This window comes from Herpailurus yagouaroundi, unplaced genomic scaffold (assembly GCF_014898765.1).
Source record: "Herpailurus yagouaroundi ecotype Mexico unplaced genomic scaffold, PumYag 183, whole genome shotgun sequence".
Taxonomy (NCBI): Eukaryota; Metazoa; Chordata; class Mammalia; order Carnivora; family Felidae; genus Herpailurus; species Herpailurus yagouaroundi.
This window is the reverse complement of record NW_024412414.1, coordinates 2490102-2515544: the sequence shown is the minus strand read 5'-3', so window position 1 is coordinate 2515544 and position 25443 is coordinate 2490102. Positions and strand designations below refer to the sequence as shown.

At 37.8% G+C, this 25443-nt stretch overlaps 1 protein-coding gene across 4 annotated transcripts in view; it reads right to left on the bottom strand.

Annotated features, from left to right (window-relative positions):
* RAF1 (Raf-1 proto-oncogene, serine/threonine kinase) overlaps positions 1-25443 on the bottom strand; it is an 83721-nt gene that overhangs the window by 25451 nt on the left and 32827 nt on the right. For 2 of the 4 annotated variants that reach the window (XM_040491928.1, XM_040491929.1), the window contains exons 2-3: positions 5650-5882; positions 926-1038 (exon numbers count right to left, since the gene is read on the bottom strand). In XM_040491928.1, the coding sequence (XP_040347862.1) occupies positions 926-1038; positions 5650-5856 (320 nt within the window). In that variant the 5' untranslated portion in view covers positions 5857-5882. Of the gene's footprint in view, positions 1-925; positions 1039-5649; positions 5883-25443 lie in introns of those variants that run through there. The other 2 variants (XM_040491930.1, XM_040491931.1) reach the window with 1 other exon arrangement.

The following is a 25443-nucleotide window of genomic DNA, read 5'->3' as shown; positions in this document are numbered from 1 at the left end:
ACCTGGGGCTATACCCAGATAAAACTAACATATGCTTCAAATATCTGCACTTCAACAAACTACCTCCTACACTGAGGGGAACAGCAGAGTGGAATTTTTGCTTGCCCTTTTGAGTTAACTCATTTCCTAGGCTATTCTCTCAAACTGGGAAACTCCTTGAGACAGAAAAGATGGTGAGCTGAAGATCAATAACAGAACTAGCATTTTTCAAGAAGAAAGTAAAGATTATTTCCCCCAATTTGGGGGATAATAATGGATAATTATGGAAGCTATAGGGTTTACTCCTAGCCTTTGATGGGATGCTTCTATCAAGCCACCAGCATTAGAAAGAAGATGAACTATGGATCTTTCCTGAAGCAGAAATTACAAATTATACAGATTGAGTAAACATTAACTGTTATAAAAATGAATGAATGAGGGGCACCTGGCTGACTCAGTCAGAAAAGCATGCAACTCTTGATCTTGGGGTAGTGAGTTCGAGCCTCATGCTGGGTATAGAGCTTACTTAAACACAAACTTTAAAAAAAAAAAAAAATGATGGAGTGAATTACAAGAGAGTTAATCTCTTGAGGATAGGATTCTTTAACTATACATAATAATGCACTTTCTGAGTATCTATTCTGTCTACTGCATTCCAGGAAACACAAAAATTTTTGCTTTCAAGAAACATATTACCTTACACTACTGTTTCCATCTATGGAATACTATCAACACCTAATATGTATTCTTTTTTCAGTGCAATGTTTCAGCAATAATTTCAAGTTTTAGTATTTTATTTTTCTCAGTTGTCTATGAACAAGGGTATATAAATACATAATATTCTATGACAAGCTAGCACACTTTTTTAAAAATACAAACTTATTATTTGAAGCCAGCAGCTCCTTACTAGTATGAAAGAGGATCTGACTGACTTTTGAGTTCTTACCCTTTATGTTCATGGAGAAGTCTGAACACTGCACAGCACTCCGGCTGCAGGCCCCTCACCTTGAGTGCTTTCATAAGGCAATCATGCAAGCTCATTCCATTTCTCACATTGACCTATAAACAAAAAGCCATCTTTAGAACCAACAAAGGCTGCACATCCTTTGATAAGCATAGTAATAAATGCACCAGTCTGTAAGGGTATGTGAAGAAGATTTATGACAGCATTGCTTGTAATGATAAATACACACATACACACACACACAAAGGAAATAGCTGGAATGTCCAGCAATATGGAATGCTTAAATAAAGCCTAAAATATCTGTATATGTCACATTAAGACACTACTATATTATTTATAACGACCTAAAGGTAAGGATGTCCATGATTTATCAATTGTGGGAAAATATTTTTCAGAATAATACAAAGAATAAGATTACTTAAGGGGCAGGGAAACCCATATATGTTTATATATTGTATGAGTATGAAAAGACATACCTCTAGCTATTATCAGAAGAGAGTGACTGAGAAAGATAAAATTATCACATTTCCCTTCACATTGGTCTAATTTGTTTGACTGACTGAAATGTACATGCAAGCAGGAACATCCACAAGAAAATATATCAATCTGATCTATAAACGTGAGTTTTTCTGATCAAAACTGCATTTCAACCTGTTTTCAACAACAGGTTTTGTTATCTTCCTAACAAAAATTCCATCTCATATACATTTCACACTAGTAAAGGCAAGTAGACCACTGTTAATTTAAATAAACATGCACACCATTTCAAGTAGCCTTAGTGTATGTCCCTCCACATTGTCCTGTACCCCATCCTCAAAAGCTAGGCAGGCACTCAGAGGCCTAGTAGGAAGTATGAGTACCTGGAGTACTAACAATGGCAGCTATATAAAAATTTCAACTAATGGGGCACCTGGGTGGCTCAGTCAGTTAAGCATCCAACTCTTAATTGTGGTTCAGGTCATGATCTCATGGGTCGTGAGGTTGAGCCCCTAGTCATACTCTGCGGTGACAGTGTGGAACCTGCTTGGGAATCTCCCTCTCTCCCCCTCTCCCTGCTTGTGCTCTCTCTCTCTCAAAATAAACATTAAAAAAATTGTTTTGAATAAGACTTTAAGAGTTTTGATAAAAGCCCCATACATTTTGTTTTTAAAGCCAATAAAGTTAATTAAAACTGAGGCAACTAGAGTGAGTATGGCCACTAAGGAGAACAAAATGTAGATCTATGGTACTTGTAAATTGCCCACAGTGGAGCTCCTGTGCTCAGTTAAAGTGTGACAGCTGACAGTGGCCAAACCAGCTCCTTCCCAAAGGCAGGTAAGAGAATATGTTTGGATCTATTTGAAAAGTCTAAAGTATTTATTTAAAATGTTCCATAGCAAGTTTATTTTAGGTTTCTTGAAGTAGTTATACCCTTAGACCCACTAACTTACAGTTTTCAGAAAAAAAAAACTAAGTAAAAGTGAGATATACTGATCTGAACTATGACGATAAGACATCAAGAATGAGGACAATGAAGACTAACAAACACAAACTAACAGAATCATTACTTGCATCAAATACTATGCAGTAGAGCTTTGAAAAATACAAGGTGCTATATCATTAATCTTCATTAAAGTCACAGACTCTAGGGGCACCAGGGTGGCTTAGCTGGTTAAGCGTCCAACTTTAGCTCAGGTCATGATCTCACAGTTCATGAGTTTGAGCCGAGTCAGGCTCTGTTCTGACAGATCAGAGCCTGGAACCTGCTTCAGATTCTGTGTCTCCCCTTCTCTCTCTGCCCCTCCCCACTCATACTCTTTCTTTCTCAAAAAAATGAATAAACATTAAAAAAAAAAAACCACATACTCTAAGAGCTAGATAGTTCTTTAAATATTCTCTAATCCAAGTGGGGTTCCCAAATGTGGCTGGCATTAGAATCATCCAAGGAACTTATGAAAATAAAGATTCCCAGCTTCTCCCCTCCAACACATCCAAGGATTCTGATTAAGTTGAACTTGAATGAAGCCCAGGAATCTGTATTTTAGCCGTCAATTGATTGTAATGGTAATTAATGGTCCTCAGCTATGGTCCAAGCACCCATCTAATAACAAGGAGTGGCAAAGAGACACATATTTACAAAATAAATGACAAGAAAAAAATTTTTTTTAACTTTTATTTATTGTTGAGAGACAGAGACAGAGACAGAGTGCAAGCAGGGGAGAGGCAGAGAGAGAGAAGGAGACACAGAATCTGAAGCAGGCTCCAGGCTCTGACCTGTCAGCAGAGCCCAACGCAGGGCTTGAACCCATGAACTGTGAGATCATGACCTCAGCCGAATCAGACCCTTAACTCACTAAGCCATCCAGGCGCCCCAAGAAAAAAGTTTTTGTAAAAGCAACTCTAAAATGGTGTTCATGGGTGGCTCAGTCGGCAAGTGTCTTGGTTTTTAGCTCAGATCATGATCTTACAGTCCATAAGTTTGAGCCTCCTCATCAGGCCCTGTGCTGATGGAGCCTGTTTGGGATTCTGTCTCTCCTCTCTGCCCCTCACCTGCTTGTGCTCTTTCTCTCTCAAAATAAATAAATAAACTTTAATTAAAAAAAAAGAAAGAAAGAAAGAAAAAGCAACTACCAATTATACTCCTACAATTATTTAAATCATATATATACACTTTCTGCCATTCTCCTCTCTACACCTCCCCATGGATACATGTTGAAATTAGTTAAATCTAATTTCTGGAGCCTACTAAGTGATTAGGAGGGTCATTTTAGGTTCCAAGCAGTGAAATAACCTGGGAATGATTAGAAACTGCTGACTCATGGTGCTGGCCAGTAAATTACTCCTTCCACCAATGCTCCCCTGAAGATACATGCCAGCTGAAAGAAGATGGTCCATCTCTGGTCAAAGAAATGGGAGAAACTAATTTTATCTGCTAGAGCCTTAGGAGAAGGCAAGCTTCCAAATCACTTGTTCCCAACTACCGATTGTGCTCAACTGAAAGCTGTCAAGGGCTACAAAGATGTAGAAAAAATTCAAATAATCATAGCTACCATTGTACTTATGAATCAGCTACTGTATATTCAGCATGAGCCTCATTTCATTAAGGTGAGGAAACAGGGGCTCAAAATATTATGTAACTTATCTAGATGATAATAAAAGGCAATACAGGGATTTATATTTGAGCGTGGTTGTCTTAAAGGTCCATATAATTAATCATTATGCCAAACTAAGTTTCCCAGTCTTCCAGGCAACCCGGCAGGAGATGGGAATGGGGAAGACAGGCACGGTATTAGCCTGAAGCAGTACCACACGGTCTTCAGCTAGTCTTAGCTTCCCATTACATTCACACTTCCCACCTGGGCTCTCCATTTAAGGTTAGAAAGAAGATGAATGGGGGCGCCTGGGTGGCTCAGTCAGTTAAGCATTTCGGCTCAGCTCATGATCTCACAGTTTGTGAGTTCGAGCCCCACATCAGGCTCTGTGCTTGCTGACAGCTCAGAGCCTGGAGCCTGCTTCGGATTCTGTGTCTCCCTCTCTCTCTGCCCCTCCCCTGCTCATGCTCTATCTCCCTCTGTCTCAAAAATAAATAAAACTTCAAAAAAAATTTTTTTTAATAAAAAATAAAAAAATAAGAAGATGAATGAACAATAACAGTGAGTAAAAAAATCACCTTGCAAATGAAAGGCCACTTTTGAAATATTAAGGAGGTTATTACTATTTATTTTGCCAGCCATTCAACTTTTATTTTTAGGAAGGGGAACAAAAATAATACTCAAATACCTTTTGAGTTTTGCCTTCAGTTTAAAATGTACGTAAAGGTACAACACTATAACTGGGAGTCTCCTTCTTAAGTTCACAAAAGAAGTATAAAGGAATTTATTAGTAAACCGGGAGAGGGGAGTGGAACTGTCAAAAACAGAACTCTGGACTGGACTTTCCAACCTCAGAACTTTGTCTCACCCAGGTACAAAGAAAAGCCCAATGCACTGATTTTACTCAAAGAATGGGGAGTGGGAAAGGAGGAAGCGTGGAAGTTTTTGAACTAAGGTTTTCTCAAATGTTCCACCAAGCAAAATTAGCACAACTTCACTTTCCTTTTTTAACCAGGTGGGGTTTTTTCCACCAAGATAGTAAGGAACTATTTTGAGCAGTTATTTCTCAGAAAAGTTAGAACTCTATGTCAGAAAACCAAGTCGCAGTGTCCCACCATGATGCTACTAGTATGAACCTGTTGCTGGTACTACAAAAATGAACTGTGCACACATAACTGGCTAGTGTCAGTACCCAGGAAAAGAGGAAGATGCTGTGCTTTCTAAGCTACCTCCAGCTTTGCCTGGGGCCTACAAAACTTACCAAAATAATTTTTTCTAGGTAATTTTATTTTCTTCTATATACTCAACTATAACGTCCAAAAAATTTAAGTGAGCATTTTGCTTTAATATCCATAATACATATATACATAAAATTGACTGGAACGGTCTAAGGGAGCTTTTCAAAAGAAGGCATTCCAGGCGAGAATAACAACTGAAGGAAGGCCAAGGGGTGGGGAAAAGTGGGAGGTATGGAAGGAACATAGTAATATAAAGCAATAAAATCTGCAACTGGAAAGCCAATTAATAAAGACACTAAGTGACAATTTTGCCTGTCTATAAAGTGAGTGAAATTATCCAAAATGCTTTTTATAGGCAGATGGCCGGCTAAACTTACTGAGAGGAACATTTACATACCACTGTTCTTTGCTTGTTTGGCAAGAAAACACGGATAGTGTTGCTTGTCTTAGAAGAGTCCGTAAGTTTGCCATCATCTGATGCCCGACGCTGAAAGCCAAATGGCTGAACTATTGTAGGGGAGATGCAGCTGGGGCCATCAAACACTGCATCTTTGAATCCAAAGCCATTGCTGATCGTCTTCCAGGCCCCTTGTATGTGCTCCATTGATGCAGCTTACACAACACTTAAACCTAGTTAAAAAAAAGACAAAAATTTAGTTCTAGAAAAAAGCAACTCAACAACATAGAGTAATTGTGAAAATAGTAGTATGTGGACGTTCTCATAAGTAACACCCTCTGCTTAACTCAATTAATCAAAAACTTTTATGTTAGTATATTTCCATAAAATATTTCATAGACAACTCAAAAACGAGAATAGGGAATAGGGATCAAAAGATGTATCAAGGGTTATACCACCAGTTATACCAACCTGGAACATGGGCCCAGCCAGGTTTCCTGACTTCTAGTCTAACACTTTTTATTTTTATTTTTATTTTTTTTTTAATTTTTTTTCAACGTTTTTATTTATTTATGGGACAGACAGAGACAGAGCATGAACGGGGGAGGGGCAGAGAGAGAGGGAGACACAGAATCGGAAACAGGCTCCAGGCTCCGAGCCATCAGCCCAGAGCCAGACGCGGGGCTCGAACTCACGGACCGTGAGATCGTGACCTGGCTGAAGTTGGACGCTCAACCGACTGCGCCACCCAGGCGCCCCTAGTCTAACACTTTTTAAATTACATTTCTCTTCTTCTTTAGTTATTATATTTTAAGTGTGAGTGACTACCTTTGCATATCAGTAACATGTGAAATTTAAACAGGTGAAATTAAAAAAAAAAAAATGTGTAAGCCATAATTTTCTGCCTTAAAGGAAGAAAAAGAAATTAGTATGTCTAGGATGTGTATTAGACACTGATATAAAAATTATCTCATTTAATTTTTTATGAAGATCCCAAATATTTTAAATTCCTTCCTCCATCCACTCTTTAAACAAGGCACAGAAAAATCACCACTACTTGCTGAAGAGCACCCAGGTGATAGGTAAAATAACCAGATATACATATGTTTAAATTTAAAGTCCATAAACTTTCCACCATAACATTCACATTTCAGTTTTGGTACAAAAATGAAGCTTACAAACAGGAGCAAGCAGAGACAGTCACCGAACCAAAAATAACCAAATGTTTTAACTGGGCAACAAGAAAACTGCAACAGTAGTCCACACTCACACAATGGTGGTAAGACAAAGAGTGTGCAGTCAGGACACACAACACCCTGACACTGATTGGGAGTCAGCAATCATGCAGAAGTGAGGTTTATCTCCTTCTTTAGAAAAGGGTGAGATTGACAGAGAATCCCATCCTTCTCACACCTTTCTCCCTTAGAAACTTATTTTGTCGTATTATTAGTAATACCTACCATTTACTACTTGCCTACTATATGAGGCAATACATACTACATACATCCCACTCACATTATCCAACCTAATCCTTAGAGAAATACTCTAGGTAGGACTCGCATCCCATTTTACATCTGAGAAACTTTCAAGATTGACTTAGTATTCAATTGCACTCTAGGAATTTATCCTACAGAAGTGTAAGGCAAGTGTTTAAGATATATGTAACAAACAATCCTAAGGAAAAAGAGAGAGGGGCAAACCAAGAAACAGACTCAAGAAACTATGGAGAACAAACTGATGGTTACCAGTGGAGAGACAGGTGGGGGGGACACAGGTGATGGGGATTAAGGAGCACACTTGTGATAAGCACCAGGTGTTGTATTTAAGTGCTGAATCACGAAATTGTACACCTGAAATCAATATTACACTGTATGTTAACTAAATTTAAATAAAAACTTAAAAGGATACATGTATAAGCATCTTCATTACAGCACTGTTCATATCCTTGAAAAACTGGGAAACCAGGGACACCTGGGTGGCTCAGTGGGTTAAGCCTTCAACTCTTGATTTCAGCTCAGGTCATGATCTCATGGTTTGTGAATTCGAGCCCCACATTGGGCTCTGCACTGACAGCGTGGAGCCTGCTTGGGATTCTCTCCCCCGCTCTCTCTCTCTCTCTCTCTCAAAATAAATAAATGAATGAATGAATGAATGAATGAATGAATGAATGAATGAATGAATGAATAAATAAATAAATAAATAAATAAATAAATGAATGAATGAATGAATGAATGAATGAATGAATGAATAAATAAATAAATAAATAAATAAATAAATAAATAAATGAATAAATAAATAAATAAATAAATAAATAAATAAATAAATACACTTAAAAAAAATTGGGGGACCAAATACTTAATAGGGAATTCAACAAATGTTAATATCTATGTGATAAATGAAGTAATTTGTATGTGCAGATGGAAAAAAGCCATCCAAGACAAAATAAAAGATGCAAAATATATTTTGAACCTTTTATATTAATCTAGAAAGAGGGAGGAAAATCTTGATTTATAAAGAGGTGAGAAAACCTACAATAATAAAGTATTAACAGTGATTGTTCCAGAAGGATTGTGAGAAATTTTTACTTTTTATGTATTACCTATCTTCTTTTTGGGGGGATCTTTTGTGTGTGTGTTTTACTATTACAACTGTAAACTTCTATAAAGCCTATTTTATTTGTCTAAGTGGGAGGCAGGACAAAATACCACAGCCTTCAAGTGTCAGGACTGTCACACACTGCCTCCCACCTCCTCTGACATATAAACCTGAGCCCCCTTCACAATCCTAATTCTATCCCTCCATTACCATGAGGTCATTTTTTAGGGGCACCCACAGCTCTTCCTTTCCCTATATCTTTCTCCCCAACTAAGAGATGAATGAATTTAGAACCAGATGAGAGGGAGAAAGATGAAGAATGAGGGCTCATCTGAGCATCTCACTAGCCTGAAATTATGTGGCTCCTATGATCTAGATATAGAGCACCCAGAGCAACCTTAAAGATGCAACTCAACATATTCCTCCTCTACTGAAGACTCAGAATATAAGCCAAACTCCTTTGTGAACACATCAAGCTTAAAGTCTCAGGACTTTTGAATTTCTTGTTCCCTTCACCTGGAAGGCTGACACTTTCAAAAACAAGCAAGTTGGCTTTTTCACATCATTAAAGACTTCACCTAAAAGATTACTTTAGAGATGATTTCCCTAGTCATCCCAGCCAAAATACCCCACCCTTTCCAACCCCCATCAAATAACCCTGCCTGTTTTCTTCATGGCACTTACTACTATGTTAAATTGTTCACAGATTTAGGTTAGTACCCTCCACCCTCCTTCTGCTCCACAAGGGCAGGACCCTGCCAAATCCCATTCACTACTGTATTCTTAGTCCATAATACAGTACTTAGGACATGAAGACACTCAAATATTTATTAAATGAATTAAGTTAGAGGCCAGAATGATGCTGCAAAACATAATTTTTTTATAAAACAGACCTGTTAGAACTAGTAAATGTGAATTAAATCTCCATTTAGTAGGACACCTTTAAAAAAATATCGACCACTAGCAAACAACAAACTGTAGTAATAGCATCCTAAATTTCATTGAGGACGGGGGTAGAGACTGTACTACAAACTATTAGCTAAAGAACCCAATTACAAGACTTAAATGTGGCCTAACTCCAAAAACATACTTATTTTATGATGAATTCTAAGTCTTGTAAGCACTTAGAAAATAACACTGCCAGTGCTTACTATAGAATATACTACAATAACTGTTAACCAAAAGTACACCCACTTCAATTCTCAAGTTTTAGATTACTTCTCATTCATTATTTTTATTTTTCTGTGTGTTTATCAAATTCACTTACTAGGCTATGAAGCATGTTAAGAGTGTTTCCCAGCTTTTCTCACGTCACTCATACAAAATGATGATTCTTATTTGTAAGGCATACTCAGGTCAGGTCAACAGAGAAGCTAGAAAGGCCAAGAGCCCTACTAACTGCCCTCCCTGCCCTCCAAGAGTGACAGAGACACCACTAACCTGTTCCTCATTAGAAGTTCTAAGCCAAGGTATTCCTTAACCAGTTTACTAAAGGGCACACATCTGAAAATAAGAAAAAGCTTCTAAAAACCATTCAGCATCAACCTACTTGTCTTAACTGAAGACATTCAGAAACCCCATTAATACTACCCTCAAATAAACATTAATATAACATAAATGCAAATCTAGCCTCTGTATTTATCTCTCCCTGATATGCTGACCAAATCTCAGCTAAAATTCACATAAACACTCACAATACATATCTAGAGACATACTAAAACTAGATAGTCCAAAACAGAAATCAGCTTCTAAATGTGAAGTCTTTCACAATTCCAAGGAAAAGCTTCAAAACAAATGCATTCTCTTATGAATGGATAAATTCACTATGTTAGAAAAAAAATCATTCATTTAAAAAAAATTTTTAATGTTCATTTATTTTTGAGAGAGAGAGAGAGAGAGGGAAGGAGGGAGGGAGGGGAAGGGGCAGAGAGAGACAGACACGGAATCTGAAGCAGGCTCCAGGCTCTGAACTGTCAGCACAGAGCCCATCGTGGGGCTTGAACTCCTCTGAACCATGAGATCATGACCTGAGCTGAAGTCAGATGCTTAACAGACTAAGCCACCCAGGCATCCCAAAATCAATCATTTTTAAAAAGATGTATCTCCCTATAAAGGAATACTATTTCTAATATACAAAGATCTCCTAAAAATTAACAAAAACATGAACAATGCCACTGAAAAAAACAGGGAATTAAATTCACAGAATAGAAACACAAGGCCACGGGGGCACCTGGCTGGCAGAGTCAGTTAAGGATCCAACTTCAGCTCAGGTCATGATTTTGTGGTTCACGAGTCTGAGCCCCACATTGGGCTCTGTGCTAACAGCTCAGAGCCTGGAGCCTGTTTCAGATTCTGTGACTCCCTCTCTCTCTGTCCCTCTCCTGCTTGTGCTCTCTCTCTCTCTCTCAAAAATAAAGACATTTTTTAAAAAATTTTTAAAAAAGAAACACAGAGGCCATAAACATACGTGATTTGTGTATATATATACATGTATATGTATATATACACACATATATACATATATATGTATATATACACACATATATAGTAGAAAAATGTGAAATTTGAAAAATAAAATACTATTTTTAACATCAGTTTTATAAAATATAAAAGACAGAAAAGGAAAACATCCATCACAGGCATCTGAGGAAATCTACTTCTCATACTTGCTGGCAAGACTGTAAACTTAATCTAACAATCTAATAGTTTCTATTAGCCGTTTAAATATTTGAATTCATATACCATTTGACAATCTATCGTATAAGGGAAAAAAACCCAGCCAGCACTACAGAAATACCCAGCACTACTAAAGTACACCGGAATATTTACTGCAGCATTATTTGTAATGTCAATAAACTGTCAACAAACTCCCATCAGAGCCAAAGCCATAAAGCTAAACAAGAAACAACTTGAAAACTAGTTTACAAAAGCAAGACCTCCCAGGGAAGGATTGCCACCGCAACGTACTGGCTAAAGGTCTAATTTAGAGAGTATTTATCCAGGGAAGCTTGTGAAGATTGTGGAGTAGGAGGATCCTAAGCTCACGTCCTCCTACAGCAACATCAAGGCTGCACCAACATCAAGTGCAACTCACTCTGAAAATGATCCAAAGACTAGCAGAGTAGTACTGTCTCAATTATATTTTTTAAGGGCCATACTGAAAAGGTTAAGAGGGGCAGAGACAGCTGGGAACCAAACCCCCAGGGTGGTGACTCACAAGCAGAAGGGATATCACAGGCAAGCAGGTCTTCCCTGGGGAGCAAGAGAATATAGCCCTACATAAAGCAATCCCCACCCCAATCCTTACCCCACACAACCCCACAATATCTGGCTTTGAAAATCAGCAGGGCTAGGGGCACCAGGTGCCTCATTTGGTTAAGCATCCAACTCCAACTCAGGTCAAGATCTCACGGTTCCTGAGTTCAAGCCCTGTGTCAGGCTCTGTGCTGACAGCTCAGAGCCTGGAGCTTGCTTTGCATTCCTTGTCTCCTTCTCTCTCTGCTCCTCCCCTGCTTGCACTCTATCTCTAATAGAAATGAACATTAAAAAAAAAAAAAAAAATCAGCAGGGTTTAACTCCAGGAGAGCCAGAGGGTTTTGGAAAACTGAGACTCTACTCTTAAATGGTCAGCACATATCATGCACTCCAAGACTCAGCACAAGGACAGCAGTCTGAAAAGAACCTGGATTATTTATGAAGGAAATTTACTAATTTTAGGGTGTGTGCTGAAAGGGCAGGGATCTGTAGGATCTTTCTCCAGGAAGGGAAAGCCTAGTGGATGTCTCCCCCCCACCCCACCCCCTTCAACTTAGCTGGTGGGAGTCAGTTCTGACACCCTCCTTCTACCTTGCTACCACCAGTCACCTGCCCCAGTGTTCCCCAGTGAACCTGCCCCACCGCTATAGCAGGTGACCCTCCAAAACTGCTCCCATCCTACCACAACCAGTGGACACCCTCAGTGGGGACCAGCAGCCCCCTAAAACAACTTCTGCCCCACCACACCCAGTGGGCAGCCTCAGACATGACTGGTGCCTCTCTCACCAGCACACCCACAACAGCCAACTGTGCTAGGAGCCAATCCTGCCAACCAGTGTGTCCACTGTAGTCACACTCAGTCACGGTAGCCAGACAGGCTGAGGACTAGCAACATCAACCTGCTTAAAGCAGTCACAGCCCAGTTGCAACAGGAGGGCCACACAGGAGACACCTCTGAAACACCTGGTTCTGGTGACCAGGGGGGACTGAACTACTAGGCCCCACAAGTCACCTTCTACTTAAAGTCACTACTTTCAAGACCAGAAGATAGAAGTGACCTATCTAATACACAGAAAGAGAGTCAAACAAAATCAGGAGACTGAAGAATATGTGCCAAATGAAAGAATAAGACAACACCTCAGAAAAAAGAACTAAATGAAACAGAGATAAGCAATCAAAGTAATGGTTATAAAGATACTCATGGGACTTGAGAGAAGAGTAGATGAACTCAGTGAGAACTTCAACAAAGAAAAAATATAAAAAGAACAAATCAGAGCTGAAAAATACAATAACTGAAATGAAAAATGCACTACAGAAAATCAACAGCAGATAAGAGGATGCAGAAGTACAGATCACTCATCTTGAAGACAGCACAGTGGAAATCACCAAGCTAAATGGCAAAAAGGAAAAAAAAATTTTATTTGAGAGGCAGAAGTAGAGGGAGAGAATTTTTTTTTTAATGTTTATTTGAGAGAGAGAGATGCAAGCGGGAGGGGGGGGGAGGGGGGGGGCAGAGAAAGAGGGAGAGAATTCAAAGCAGGTTCTAGGCTCCAAGCTGTCAGCACTGAGCCCAACACAAGGCTCGAACCCATGAACTCAAGATCATGACCTAAGATTAATTCAGATGCTTAACCAACTGAGCCATCCAGGCACCCCAAGAGACAGGATCTTAAGCAGGCTCTAGGCCCAGCAAAGAGTCCAACACAAGGCTCAATCTCATGACCTTGGGATCATGACCTGAGCCGAAATCAAGAGTCAGATGCTTAACTGACTGAGCCACCCAGGTGCCCCCCAAAAAAACATTTTTTTTAATGAGGACAGGTTAAGAACTCTGAGACAATGTCAACTGTAATAACATTAGTATTATAGGGTTCCGAGAGAAGAGAGAAAGGGGCAGAACTTATTTGAAGAAATAACAGCTAAAAATGTCCCTAACCTGTGAAAGGAAATGGACATCCAGGAACAGGAAGCAAAAAAAAGCACCAAACAAGATAAACCCAAAGAATCCAAACAAAGATACATAAAAATTAAAATGTCAAAAGTTATCTGATTATCTGATAAACAGATAATCTTAAAAGCAGCAAGAGAAAAGCAACTAGTTACATACAAGAGAAACACCATACAGTTATGAGCTGATTGTTCAGCAGAAATTTTGCAGTTCAGAGGGAATGTTCAAAGTACTAAAAGGAAAAAAAAACCTATAAAGAAGAATACTCATCCCAGCAAGGTTATCATTCAAAATTGAAGGAGAGATAGAGTTTCCTCGACAAACAAATGGTATTCGTAACCACTAAAACCGGCCTTACAAGAAATGTTAAGGGACTTCTTTAAGTGGAAAAGAAAAGGCTGTAAGAAAATTATGAAAGAAAAAAAATTTCACTGCTAAAAGCAAACATACCATAAAGCTAAAAGATCAATCACTTATATATAAAGTGAGTATGAAGGTTAAAAGACAAAAATAGTAAAATCAATTATGTCTACAATAATTAGTTAAGGGATACACAAAATAAAAGATGTAAAATGTGAATTCATATACATAAAATGTGGAGGAAGTAAAAATGTAGTGTTTTTACAATGTATGAACTTAAGAGATCATCAACAAGTAGACTGCTATACACACAGGAAATTATATATGAACCTTATGGTAACAAGCCAAAAACCTTTGATATGCAAAAAATAAAGAGAAAGGAATCCAAACATAACATGAAAAAAGTCATCAAATCACAAGGGAAGAGAGTAAGAGAAGGAAAAAGGAACAGAGAACTACAAAACAACAGGAAAACAATTGACAAAATGATGATAAATATACATCTATCAATTATTACTTTAAATGTAAACGATCTAAACACTCCAATCAAAAGACATAAGGTGACTGAATGGATAAAAAAACAAAACCCATCTATATCATGACTACAAGAGACTCACTTCAGGCCTAAAGACACATACAGACTGAAAGTGAATAAAAAAAGATATTTCATGAAAATGGAAGTGAAAAAAATGGGGTTAGCAACATTCTATCAGACAAGAGACTTTAAAACAAAGACTATAACAAGACAAAGAAGAGCATTACATAGTGATAAAGAGATAAATCCAACAAGGGATATCCAACTGTAGATATCTACAGGGGTGAAATCGACAGGATGCCTTGCTGGTTCAGTCAGTAGAGCATGTGACTCTTGATCTTGGGGTCCTGAGTTGAAGCCCCACAATGGACACAGAGTTCACGGTAAGAAGGTACTGACAGTAATATAATAATAGTTGGGGCTTTAACACTCCACTTATATCAATGATAGATCATACAGAACGAAAATCATTAAGTAAACAGTGGCTTTAAATGACACATTATACCACATTATTATTATATACATATATTATACATACACACACATATTTATTATATACAAAATTTCATCCAAAAACAGAATACACATTCTTTTCAAGTGCACATGGAACATTCTCCAAGACAGACCACATGTTAGGTCACAAAACAAGTATCAATAAATTTAAGAAGACTGAAATCATATCAAGCATCTTTTCTGACCACAAAGGTATGAAATTAGAAATCAGTTACAGAAAAAAGTGAATGGAGGAAAAAGTGGAGACTACACATGTGGTACTAAACAACCAATGAGTCAACAAAGAAATCAAAGAGAAACTAAAAACAAAAACAAAAAACCCTCAAGACAAATGAAAGTGAAAACCCAATGTTTCAAAATCTATTGGACACAGCAAAAGTAGTTGTAAGACAGAAGTTCATAGCGACACAGGCTTACTTCAAGAAAAAAGAAAAGGCACAAATGATCCAACCTTACACCTAAAGAAACTAGAAAAAGAAGAAAGAACAAAGTCCAAAGTTAGTAGAAGGAAAGAAATAAATTGAGAACAAAAAAATAGAAAGATGAACAAGAGCTGGTTCTTTGAAAAGATAAACAAAACTGATTAACCAAGAGAAGTTACAGTCAACACACAGAAATACGAAGAATTATAAGAGACCATGAAAAACTATACACCAACAAATTTGACAACCTACAAGAAATTAATAAATTCCTAGATATATATAATCTGAAGACTGAATCAGGAAGGAACAGAAAATATGGACAGATTTCTAATAATGAAATCAGTAATAGTAATAACAAACTAACAAAAGTTCAGGACCCAATGCCTTCACAGGTGAATTCTAACAAACATTTAAAGAAGAGTTAACACCTAGCCATCTCAAACTATTCCAAAAAACTGAATATAGACAAATAGATCAATGGAACAGAATAGAAAGACCAGGAATAAGCTACACTTATGTGGTCAATTAATCTAAAGCAAAGGAAGCAAGAATATACAATAGTGAAAAGACAGTCTCTTCAATAAATAGTGTTGAGAAAACTGGACAGCTATACACAGAAGAGTGAAATCACTATCTTATACAACCCCCCCAACACACAAACTCAAATTGGATTAAAGACCTAAATATAAGCCCTGAAACTGTAAAACTCCTAAAAGAAAACATACACAGTACATTCTTGGACACTGGTCTTTAGTAATATTTTTTTGGATCTGTCTCCTCAGGCATGGACAACAAAAGCAAAAATAAACAATTGGGATCACATCAAACTAAAAAGTTTTTGCACAGCAAAGGAAACTATCAACAAAATGAAAAGGCATCCCACTAAATGGAGAAAGATATTTGCAAATAATATATCCAATAAGGAGTTGATACCCAAAATATATAGAGAACTCTAAGGGGCACCTAGGTGGATCAGTCAGTTAAGGGACCGACTCTCAATTTTGGCTCAGGTCATGATATCGAGTGACACATAGGGCTCCAAAGCTGGGCATGTAGCCTGATAAGGATTCTCTCTCTCCCTCTCCCTCTGCTCCTCCTCCACTCACCCACTCGCTTTCTCTAAAAATATAAACAAACAAACAGAACTCAAACAGGGGTGCCTGGGTGGCTTAGTGGGTTAAACATCCAACTCTTGATTTCAGTTCTGGTCATTCCTGATTTCAGCTTGGGCCATGATCTTACAGTTCATGAGATCAAGCCCCGCCTGGAACCCTGCACTGGGCTCCATGCAGACAGCACAGAGCCTGCTTGGGATTCTCTCTCTCACCTTCTCACTTTGCACCTTCCCTGCTTGTGCACACACACATGCTCTCGATCTCTTTCAAAATAAACATTAAAAAAAAATCTGATTAAAAAATGGGCATGGGGCGCCTGGGTGGCTCAGTCGGTTAATTGTCTGACTTCAGCTCAGGTCATGATCTCATGGCTTGTGGGTTTGAGCCCCGCGTCGGGCTCTGTGCTGACAGCTCAGAGCCTGGAGCCTGCTTCAGATTCTGTGTCTCCCCTCTCTCTGCCCCTTCCCCACTCGTGCATGCGCACACGCACCCTCTCTCAAAAATAAACATTAAAAAAAAAAATGGGCAGAGGACCTGAATAGACATTTTTCAAAAAACAAAACAACCACAGCTCCCCAACAGACACATGAAAAGATGCTCAACATCACTAATCATATGAGAAATGCAAATCAAAACCACAATGAGATTATCACCTCAAACCTGTCAAAATGGCTAATGTATATATAAGAAACCATATATATGATTTCACATACATATATACATATATAAAAACAAGTGTTGGTAAGACTGTGCAGAAAAGAGAACCCTTGTATACTGTTGGTAGGAATGTAAACTGGTGCAGCCACTATGGAAAACAGTATGGCAGTTCCTTAAAAAATTAAAAATCGATGATGATCCACATGATCCAGTAATTCCACTTCTGGGTATTTATCCAAAGAAAACAAAAATGCTAATTTGAAAAGATGTATGCGCCCCTATGTTCACTGCAGCATTACTTACGATAGCCAAGATATGGACGTAGCCCAAGTGTCCACCGACAAATGAAGTGATAAAGAAGATGCAGTGTGTACACATGTACACACATACACACACACACACACACACACACACGCACACACACACACACCATGCAAATACTACTCAGCCATAAAAGAGACTGACCTAGAGGGTAGTAAACTAAGTGAAATAAGTCAGAGAAAAGACAAATACTGTATGATTTCAATTATATGTGGAATCTAAAAAACAAACACAACAAAAACAGAAAGAAACTCATATATACAGAAATAAAACTGGTGGTTTCCAGAGGGGAAAGAAGTGGGGGACTGGGCCAAATAGGTAAAGGGGATTAAGAGGTACAGGGGCGCCTGGGTGGTGCAGTTGGTTGAGCGTCCGACTTCAGCCAGGTCACGATCTCGCGGTCCGTGAGTTCGAGCCCCGCGTCAGGCTCTGGGCTGATGGCTCAGAGCCTGGAGCCTGTTTCCGATTCTGTGTCTCCCTCTCTCTCTGCCCCTCCCCTGTTCATGCTCTGTCTCTCTCTGTCCCAAAAATAAATAAACATTGAAAAAAAAAATTAAAAAAAAAAAAAGTACAAACTTCCAGTTATAAGTCACAGGAATGAAAAGTACAGCATAGGGAATATTGTCAATAATATTGTAATAACTTTGTACAGTGACAGATGGTAACTACACTTATGGTAAACATTTTGTAATATATAAATGTCAATTCACTATGCTTTACACCTGAAACTAATATATTCTGTCAATTACACTTCAAATATTAACTTAAAAAATTTTTTTAATTTTTTTTTAATGTTTTATTTTATTTTTGAGACAGAGAGAGACAGAGCATGAGCGGGGGAGGGTTAGAGAGGGAGGGAAACAACAGAATCTGAAGCAGGCTCCAGGCTCTGAGCTGTCAGCACAGAGCCCGACGCGAGGCTTGAACTCACAGACAGTGAGATCGTGACCTGAGCCGAAGTTGGAAGCTCAACCGACTGAGCCACCCAGGCGCCCCTAAAATTTTTAAAATAAAGAATATTTAACCAGACTTTTTCGTCTAGGAAAAATACTATTTGAAGTTATGAAAACTCTACTTTGTCTGAGAAAGCTATTTAAAGTTTTAAATAGGGAGTATTTTATATACTTTTACACTTAAGAAAAAAAATTTGGATTTCACTGATAAAATGGTAATTTTCCATAACAGAAGAATGGGGCCAATGTCATGTATCAGTCAGCAATAAATTTTTTAAATACTTTAAAGGACTATACATGCTATACAGTGTCAAAAGTAAACAAACATCAAAAAAAGACAAATTAAAAATATTCATCATGTATTTTTTGATATGTATACAACCTTTTCAACACTCACATAAAAGTATATTGTTTAAAAGGGGAATGTTCTAGACATCATTTGAAGATAGCTTTGGTAACAAAGAGTTTATATGGAATCTAATTTTAAAAGCTCATTTTTGTCCAATGATAAAAAAATAAACTTTTAGATAACACTCTTCACTCGTAAGAAATAGTAGCTTTATTATCACAAAAGTTCCCTGACCTTAAAAACTTGTTTAGTGAAACAGCCTCGGCCGTTTTCAAGGTATAACTAAAACAACACCAACATGGTTTCAAAAAAGGACAGAATCAGTACCTTTTTTTTTTTTTTTTTTTAGATTTTTTTTAATTTTTAAGTAATCTCTACACCCAATGTGGTGAACTCACAACCTGGAGATAAAGAGACGCATGTTCTACTGATTGAGCCAGCCACATGCCCCACGAATCACTACCTTCTTAACAGCCAGATTCTTCAGAGAAGAGACTTCAGAAACTCAAGTCTCTTTCTTTCTTACAGTGTAACTCAGTATTTTTTCAAACCATGGGGTATGTTCCAATAGCTGGCAGGAAATCATTTTGACCAGCTTTCTTCAAAAATAAGGTAGAACACAATGTATCATCATACATAGTACAGGTAAGTACTATTTTCAGATATCTTTGATTTAGGTACACACACATTATAAAAATGTAGTTTAGGGGCACGTGGCTGGTTCAGTCAGAGGAGCGTGCAACTCCTGATATCAAGGTTGTAAGTTCAAGCCCTGTTCTGGGTGTAGAGATTACTTAAATAAATCTGTTTTTTAAATGTACTGTTTAATGTGGATCACTACTAAATTTGAAAGCTACTGGTGTAGTTCCAAGGCCCAGAATCTCTACACCTACATCAATTTCTCCAAATGCATTAACCCATTCAAAGTACATCTTCTTATGCTTGAATGATTGCTTTCAAGGATCCATCTAGGGTTAAAGTGTCTTTCCTAGCTCTGCCAATGAACTCTCTCCATATGTGCTAATTCTATCTCACATTACATTTAGAAAGTCATCTCTCCTACCTCATGTAATTCTTCCAGTTTTCACATATTTCATTGCTATGTGAACTCAAAAAAACTCAGTATATTAATTTTCATTCTTTCCTCAGGTACAGTTATTTTGTGACCTTATTTATCATCCAAATTTACTGTGAACTAATGGATACACTGACAGTAACCTGAGACCATTCTCCAATGCTGATTGGGTTACACGGTTCACTAACTTTTAAATAACACGCCATTTTTAAGGCATGCAATGTATACACTATGTAGTCCATTTACTAAATTTTCTTGCCCTATATTGAATTTCTAATATTCATCTCTCTCTAAAAATAGCCTTTTCTCTTTCTCATTTATCATTTCTTAAAATGATCTTTATTGCCATGAGGTCTTCTGTTTCCTGCCTGCTGAGATGATGTTCTTTTCTGCTTTCAAAGAAAATACCAAATCAGAGTGTCCTGTTAACCATTTCACTGAACTTAGATTCCTTCCCCAATTTAAATTTTCTCCAAAGCATACACAACAAAGATTATACTCATTTACAGTCTTGCAACTTAAATTAAAAAAAAAAAAAAAAATCTTCCGGATAAGGTTTCAGAGATCGCAGTCTTTGTACAGTATGAAAACCTTAACATGTACAAAGTTTGCTTCTGGAAATCCTTCTTTGAAGGCAGCCCCTCAGTAGAATTCTGTATGACTCTACTGAAACCTTGAGTCCTCTGTAATGTTCTTTAGATAAAGCACCAAATATTCTCCCTCATAAAGCCTCCCTTCATTGCGCCCTATTCATAAGTAATTTACTACTCCCAACTCTTTTTCATAGTCATTTTATTTACATATATATTAGCAGCACTTCCTACCTTGTAACTATTTACATGTCTGCCTCCCTACCTACCTGTAAGCTTAAGGATTCATAGTGCATGCCTTCTTGTTCTCATTAGTTCTCTCAGAACTTAGTATGACACCTGACCTATAGGAGTTACTCAACCAAGACTTCAAAAACAATGGGATCATAGTTAGAGAACCTAAAATTTACATAAATTATTAAGGAAGCAATAGCTATTTGTAAAATATAACGTAAAATCTGAACCACAAACAAGCATCTAGGAAAAACACATATATTCAACAAAGCCTGTATGGCTATCTGAACAATATTAGTTTACTTTCTACTTTGACATGTGCCAAAACTCACTAGGAAACAAGATACATGCATAAAAAATCAATTTCTGGAGTGCCTGGGTGGCTCAGTTGGATAAGTGTCCAACTCTTGGTTTCACTCAGGTCATGATCTCATGGTTCAATGGGTTTAAGCCCTATGTTGGGCTCCACAACTGACAGCATGGAGCCTGCTTGGGATTTTCTCTTTCCCTGTCCCACTCACACAGTCTCAGTCTCTAAATAAATAAATTAATAAAACCTTAAAAACTTTTTTTTCTAAAAATTCTGTACCAAACAAGCAGCAGCAATAAAGATAATAATGACATTAGCTAATACCTATTGAGCCTTTACATTTCAGTATGTATAACACTATTGAGGACATATATTATGCATAATGAGCTCTTTACATTTCAATATATACATAATAAGCATTCGTTCTTCACATACCATATTTCATTTAATCCCCAACAACTCTCAGAGAGACTATTATCCTGATTTTGAAGGACCAAAAAGGTTAAATAAAATTGTTCAGGGTTACACAGAGTGCCAAGATTACTCACAAAATGTCTAAGGTCAAAAGCACTCACAACTTTTACCACAGCTTTATCACACCATCATTCTCTATTCTTAAGGCAGATAAGATCAGTGCATTTGTGGGACAAGCTCTTGCTCAGATGAAGTGTCAGATTTCAACCTTGTGGCTGCCTGCTCTAGTTTCCTGATAGCTAGCTTTTTCCTTCCACTCTGGTAATGTACTTTTTAATTATACTTTTATGTAAAATATAATTAAATTTGAGGAGGGAGCACAAAGGAAAAAAGTTATCCACAATCTCAATATTCATCCTAACACATTTTTTGGATATTATCTTCTAATAGTAGAAACACAACACATAAATATCAGTTCAAAATCTACCTCCACCTTTTACTTTTTGCCAAAATGCTTAACTCTCTCCACACCATTTTCTCAATCACTCATGCAATAAACATTAATAAACACCTAGTATGTACGAGGTACTGTTCTAGATGCTTAATGAATAAAGCATTTTTTTGCCAAAATGCTGAACTCTCTCCACACCATTTTCTCAATCATTCATGCAATAAACATTAATAAACACCTAGTATGTACGAGGTACTGTTCTAGATGCTCAATGAATAAAGAGACAAAGATTCCTGATGTCAGAAGCACACCTTCCAGTGGAGAAACACACAATAAATTGTACAATATGATAGTGGGTTATAATCAGTGCTGGGGGAATGGAGGCAAGTTGCAATTTATATCGGTCAGAGTAGGCCTCAGTGAGGAGGTAACAGCTGAGTCAAGACTTGAAAGTCAAGGAGGAGTTTGACTTGCAGATAACTGGGAGAACTTTCAAGGGACAAGGAACAGCCAGAGAATATCCTAAAGCAGGAGTGTCTTGTGTACAAAGAACAGCAAAGGTATCATAAAACTCCATGAAGTCAGAGTACAATTGGATGTGCGAGGGCGGAGAATGCAGATAACATACTGCCTTGTAGGTCACCGTAAGGACTTTACCTTTTACTGAGTGAAATGGGAAGCCACTGAAAGGTTCTGAACAGAGAAGACACACAGTCAGCCTTAGATATTAATGAAAGGAATACTCCGGTTGGTATATTGCAAATTAAATACACAGGCAGTAGGTACACAATCAGGGAGTTCAGAAGATGCCTGAGTTGAAGAATTGACTGTAAAGGAAGATAAAAATACTTCATTGAGTTGTTATAAAAATTGTCCATTGTCGGGGCGCCTGGGTGGAGCAGTCGGTTAAGCGTCCGACTTCAGCCAGGTCACGATCTCACACTCCGTGAGTTCGAACCCCGCATCGGGCTCTGGGCTGATGGCTCAGAGCCTGGAGACTATTTCCGATTCTGTGTCTCCCTCTCTCTCTGCCCCTCCCCCGTTCATGCTCTGTCTCTCTCTGTCCCCAAAATAAATAAACGTTGAAAAAAAAAAATTAAAAAAAAAATATTAAAAAAAAAAATTGTCCATTGTCTGTAAAGCACTTAGTACTGTGCCTTGCACATAGTAAATGATACTGTTAATAGCTTCTGCCTTACACAAGGACACCTAGCATAGGAAATGAGAGAGAGTAGAAATTCAGCCCATGCTTCATTTGCTAAGCAATGTGCCTGGTACTCCTATAACATCAGCCTAGAGAAAAGGAATTCTCCTAATTCACATGAAGGAGGCAGCCTGCTGTATGAGCTATGGACCTTTTGCATTTAGCAATGGTGCCTCGGAGCTAATTGTGGCCTTAATCCTTGTTCATACAAATGAACAACTGCAGTATCAATCCAAATCCTGTGCTACATTACTCTCCTTCCAATTTCATTTTAAATATTTGATCATTATTTCTCTAATGATACTCCATTGTGTTGGATGCAATTCTTAATTTTTTAAGTCACGTTTTTTCAGATTTTAAAATCTTTGAAATCAGAACCCATCTTACAAACAATGGTGTGTCTTACTTGTCCTAACAGAGAACGTGAAATAAACATCATCAGATATATAGGTATTTTGCCTAACAACCTAAGTATGGAATTACTAAGTAAAAAAGAATTATGTGTGGGTGCTGCTGTCATATTTTTAACATTTTAAAACTGGACTTGAATGACTTCTTGTTTTTTAAGATAAGTTTATTTTCTGAAGTAATCAGCCACTATCTATTTTTTTCTGATCTTTTTTTTTTTGGTGGGGGGAGGGGTTTAACCCAGAAAAGAAGGGTTGTGATGCTACTTCAATTTCTTAGAAGTGACAAAGGTTTCTAAAAGTTCAGAAAGGGTAACGAAACATATTGATAAAAGGCAACACCAGTGGATGTTTTAAGAATTTCATACTAGGTCAGCTTTCCATCAGCAGGTTAAGTGCTGAGTGAGATTATTTCGTGTTTTTTATACTCCCTCAGAGGAAGGTACAACTCAAAAGCAGCCTAGACCCCAAAGAGTTCTCTGAAACCCGTCTAGCAAAAGGCCCAGGTCTTTATTCCCGGAAAAGGTAAAATGGAAGGTCTCTAGAGTGGAAGATTCCAGGTACAGGTGAAAGCATAGACACCATTCTGAAAATGAAGCTAACTAAATACAAAGACCAACAGCTTCTTCCATAGCTGGGCAACTAGGCTCAATGAACCTGACATGAGTTCCCCTAACTTACAATGAAGCTCAAAGATAACAAGCCTAACCCACTGCACTCAAAGATTCCAATCAGTTGTTTAATCCTACCTGTTTAAAAATAAAAACAGACCACCAAGATTACCAGACATTTCAAGAAAGCCTCTAACATGGATAATAAAGACCAAAACACACAGGAAAAAAAAAAACCCCACAACAGAATGACTTGAGCTTTCAGATTAAGTGGAGTTATCAGAAGAGAGCCCATCATATGCCTAGCCCATTAAATTTTACAGTGGGAGACCAGAAGATTCTATAAACTTCTAGAGGAAAAAAAAAACCAAAAAACGATAGGGAATAAAACTGGCTTCAAATTTCCCGATACTGGAAGACATAATGGAGCAAAGCCTTCTAAATTCTTAGCAAAAATGATCTCTACCATAGAATAATTAGCAAAACTATCAACAAAGTTAAAGGAGTTATTTTCTGGTATTCATAATTACAAAATATTGACTCTTCATGATCCTTTTCTCAAGGAAGTTGTTAGATGAATAAAAGCAGATCAACAAAGAGAAAGAGTTGAGATCTAGGAAACAGCATCCACACAGAAAGCAGCAAAGAGAATCCCCATGAGGCCAGTGGAGGGAAATCCCTAGATAACAACCGTGCATCAGGGACAAGAATCCATAATTACGTGGCCCTGTCTGGAAGTTTGTACCTCTTAATCTTCTTCACCTATTTGGCCCATTCCCCCACTCCTCTCTCCTCAGGAAACCATCAGTTTGTTCTCTGTATCTATAAATCTATTTCTGTTTTGTTTATTTTTAGGTTTCACATGTAAGTAGCATAACACCCTCTAGGTCCATCCATATCATTACAAATGGCAAGATTTCATTACTTTCTATGGCTGAATAATATAATTTCCCGTGTTTGTGTGTGCGTGCACACACCCATACGACATCTGCTTTATCTATTCATCTACTGACGGATACTTAGGTTGCTTCCATACCCTGGCTACTGTGTAAATAGTGCTTCAATGAACATAGGGGTACATATGTCTTTTCAAATTAGTGTTTTCATTTTCTTTGGATAAATACCCAGAAGTAGTATTGCTGGATCATTTGGTAGTTCTATCTCTATTTTTTTCTTAAGTATTTTCTTTAAGTTTATTTATTCATTTTCAGAGAGAGAATGAGCACGCACAAGTGGGGGAGGAGCAAAGAGAGGGAAAGAGTGAGTTCCAAGCAAGCTCCTCGCTGTCAGATGAAAGCCCAATGCAAAGCTCTGTCCCACAAACCATGAAATTATGACCTGAGCCAAAATCAAGAATAGGACACTTAACTGACTGAGCCACGCAGGCACCCTTATCTCTAAGAACCTCCATACTATTTTCCATAGTAGCTGCACCAATTTACAGTCTTGCCACAATATATGAGGACTCCCTTTTG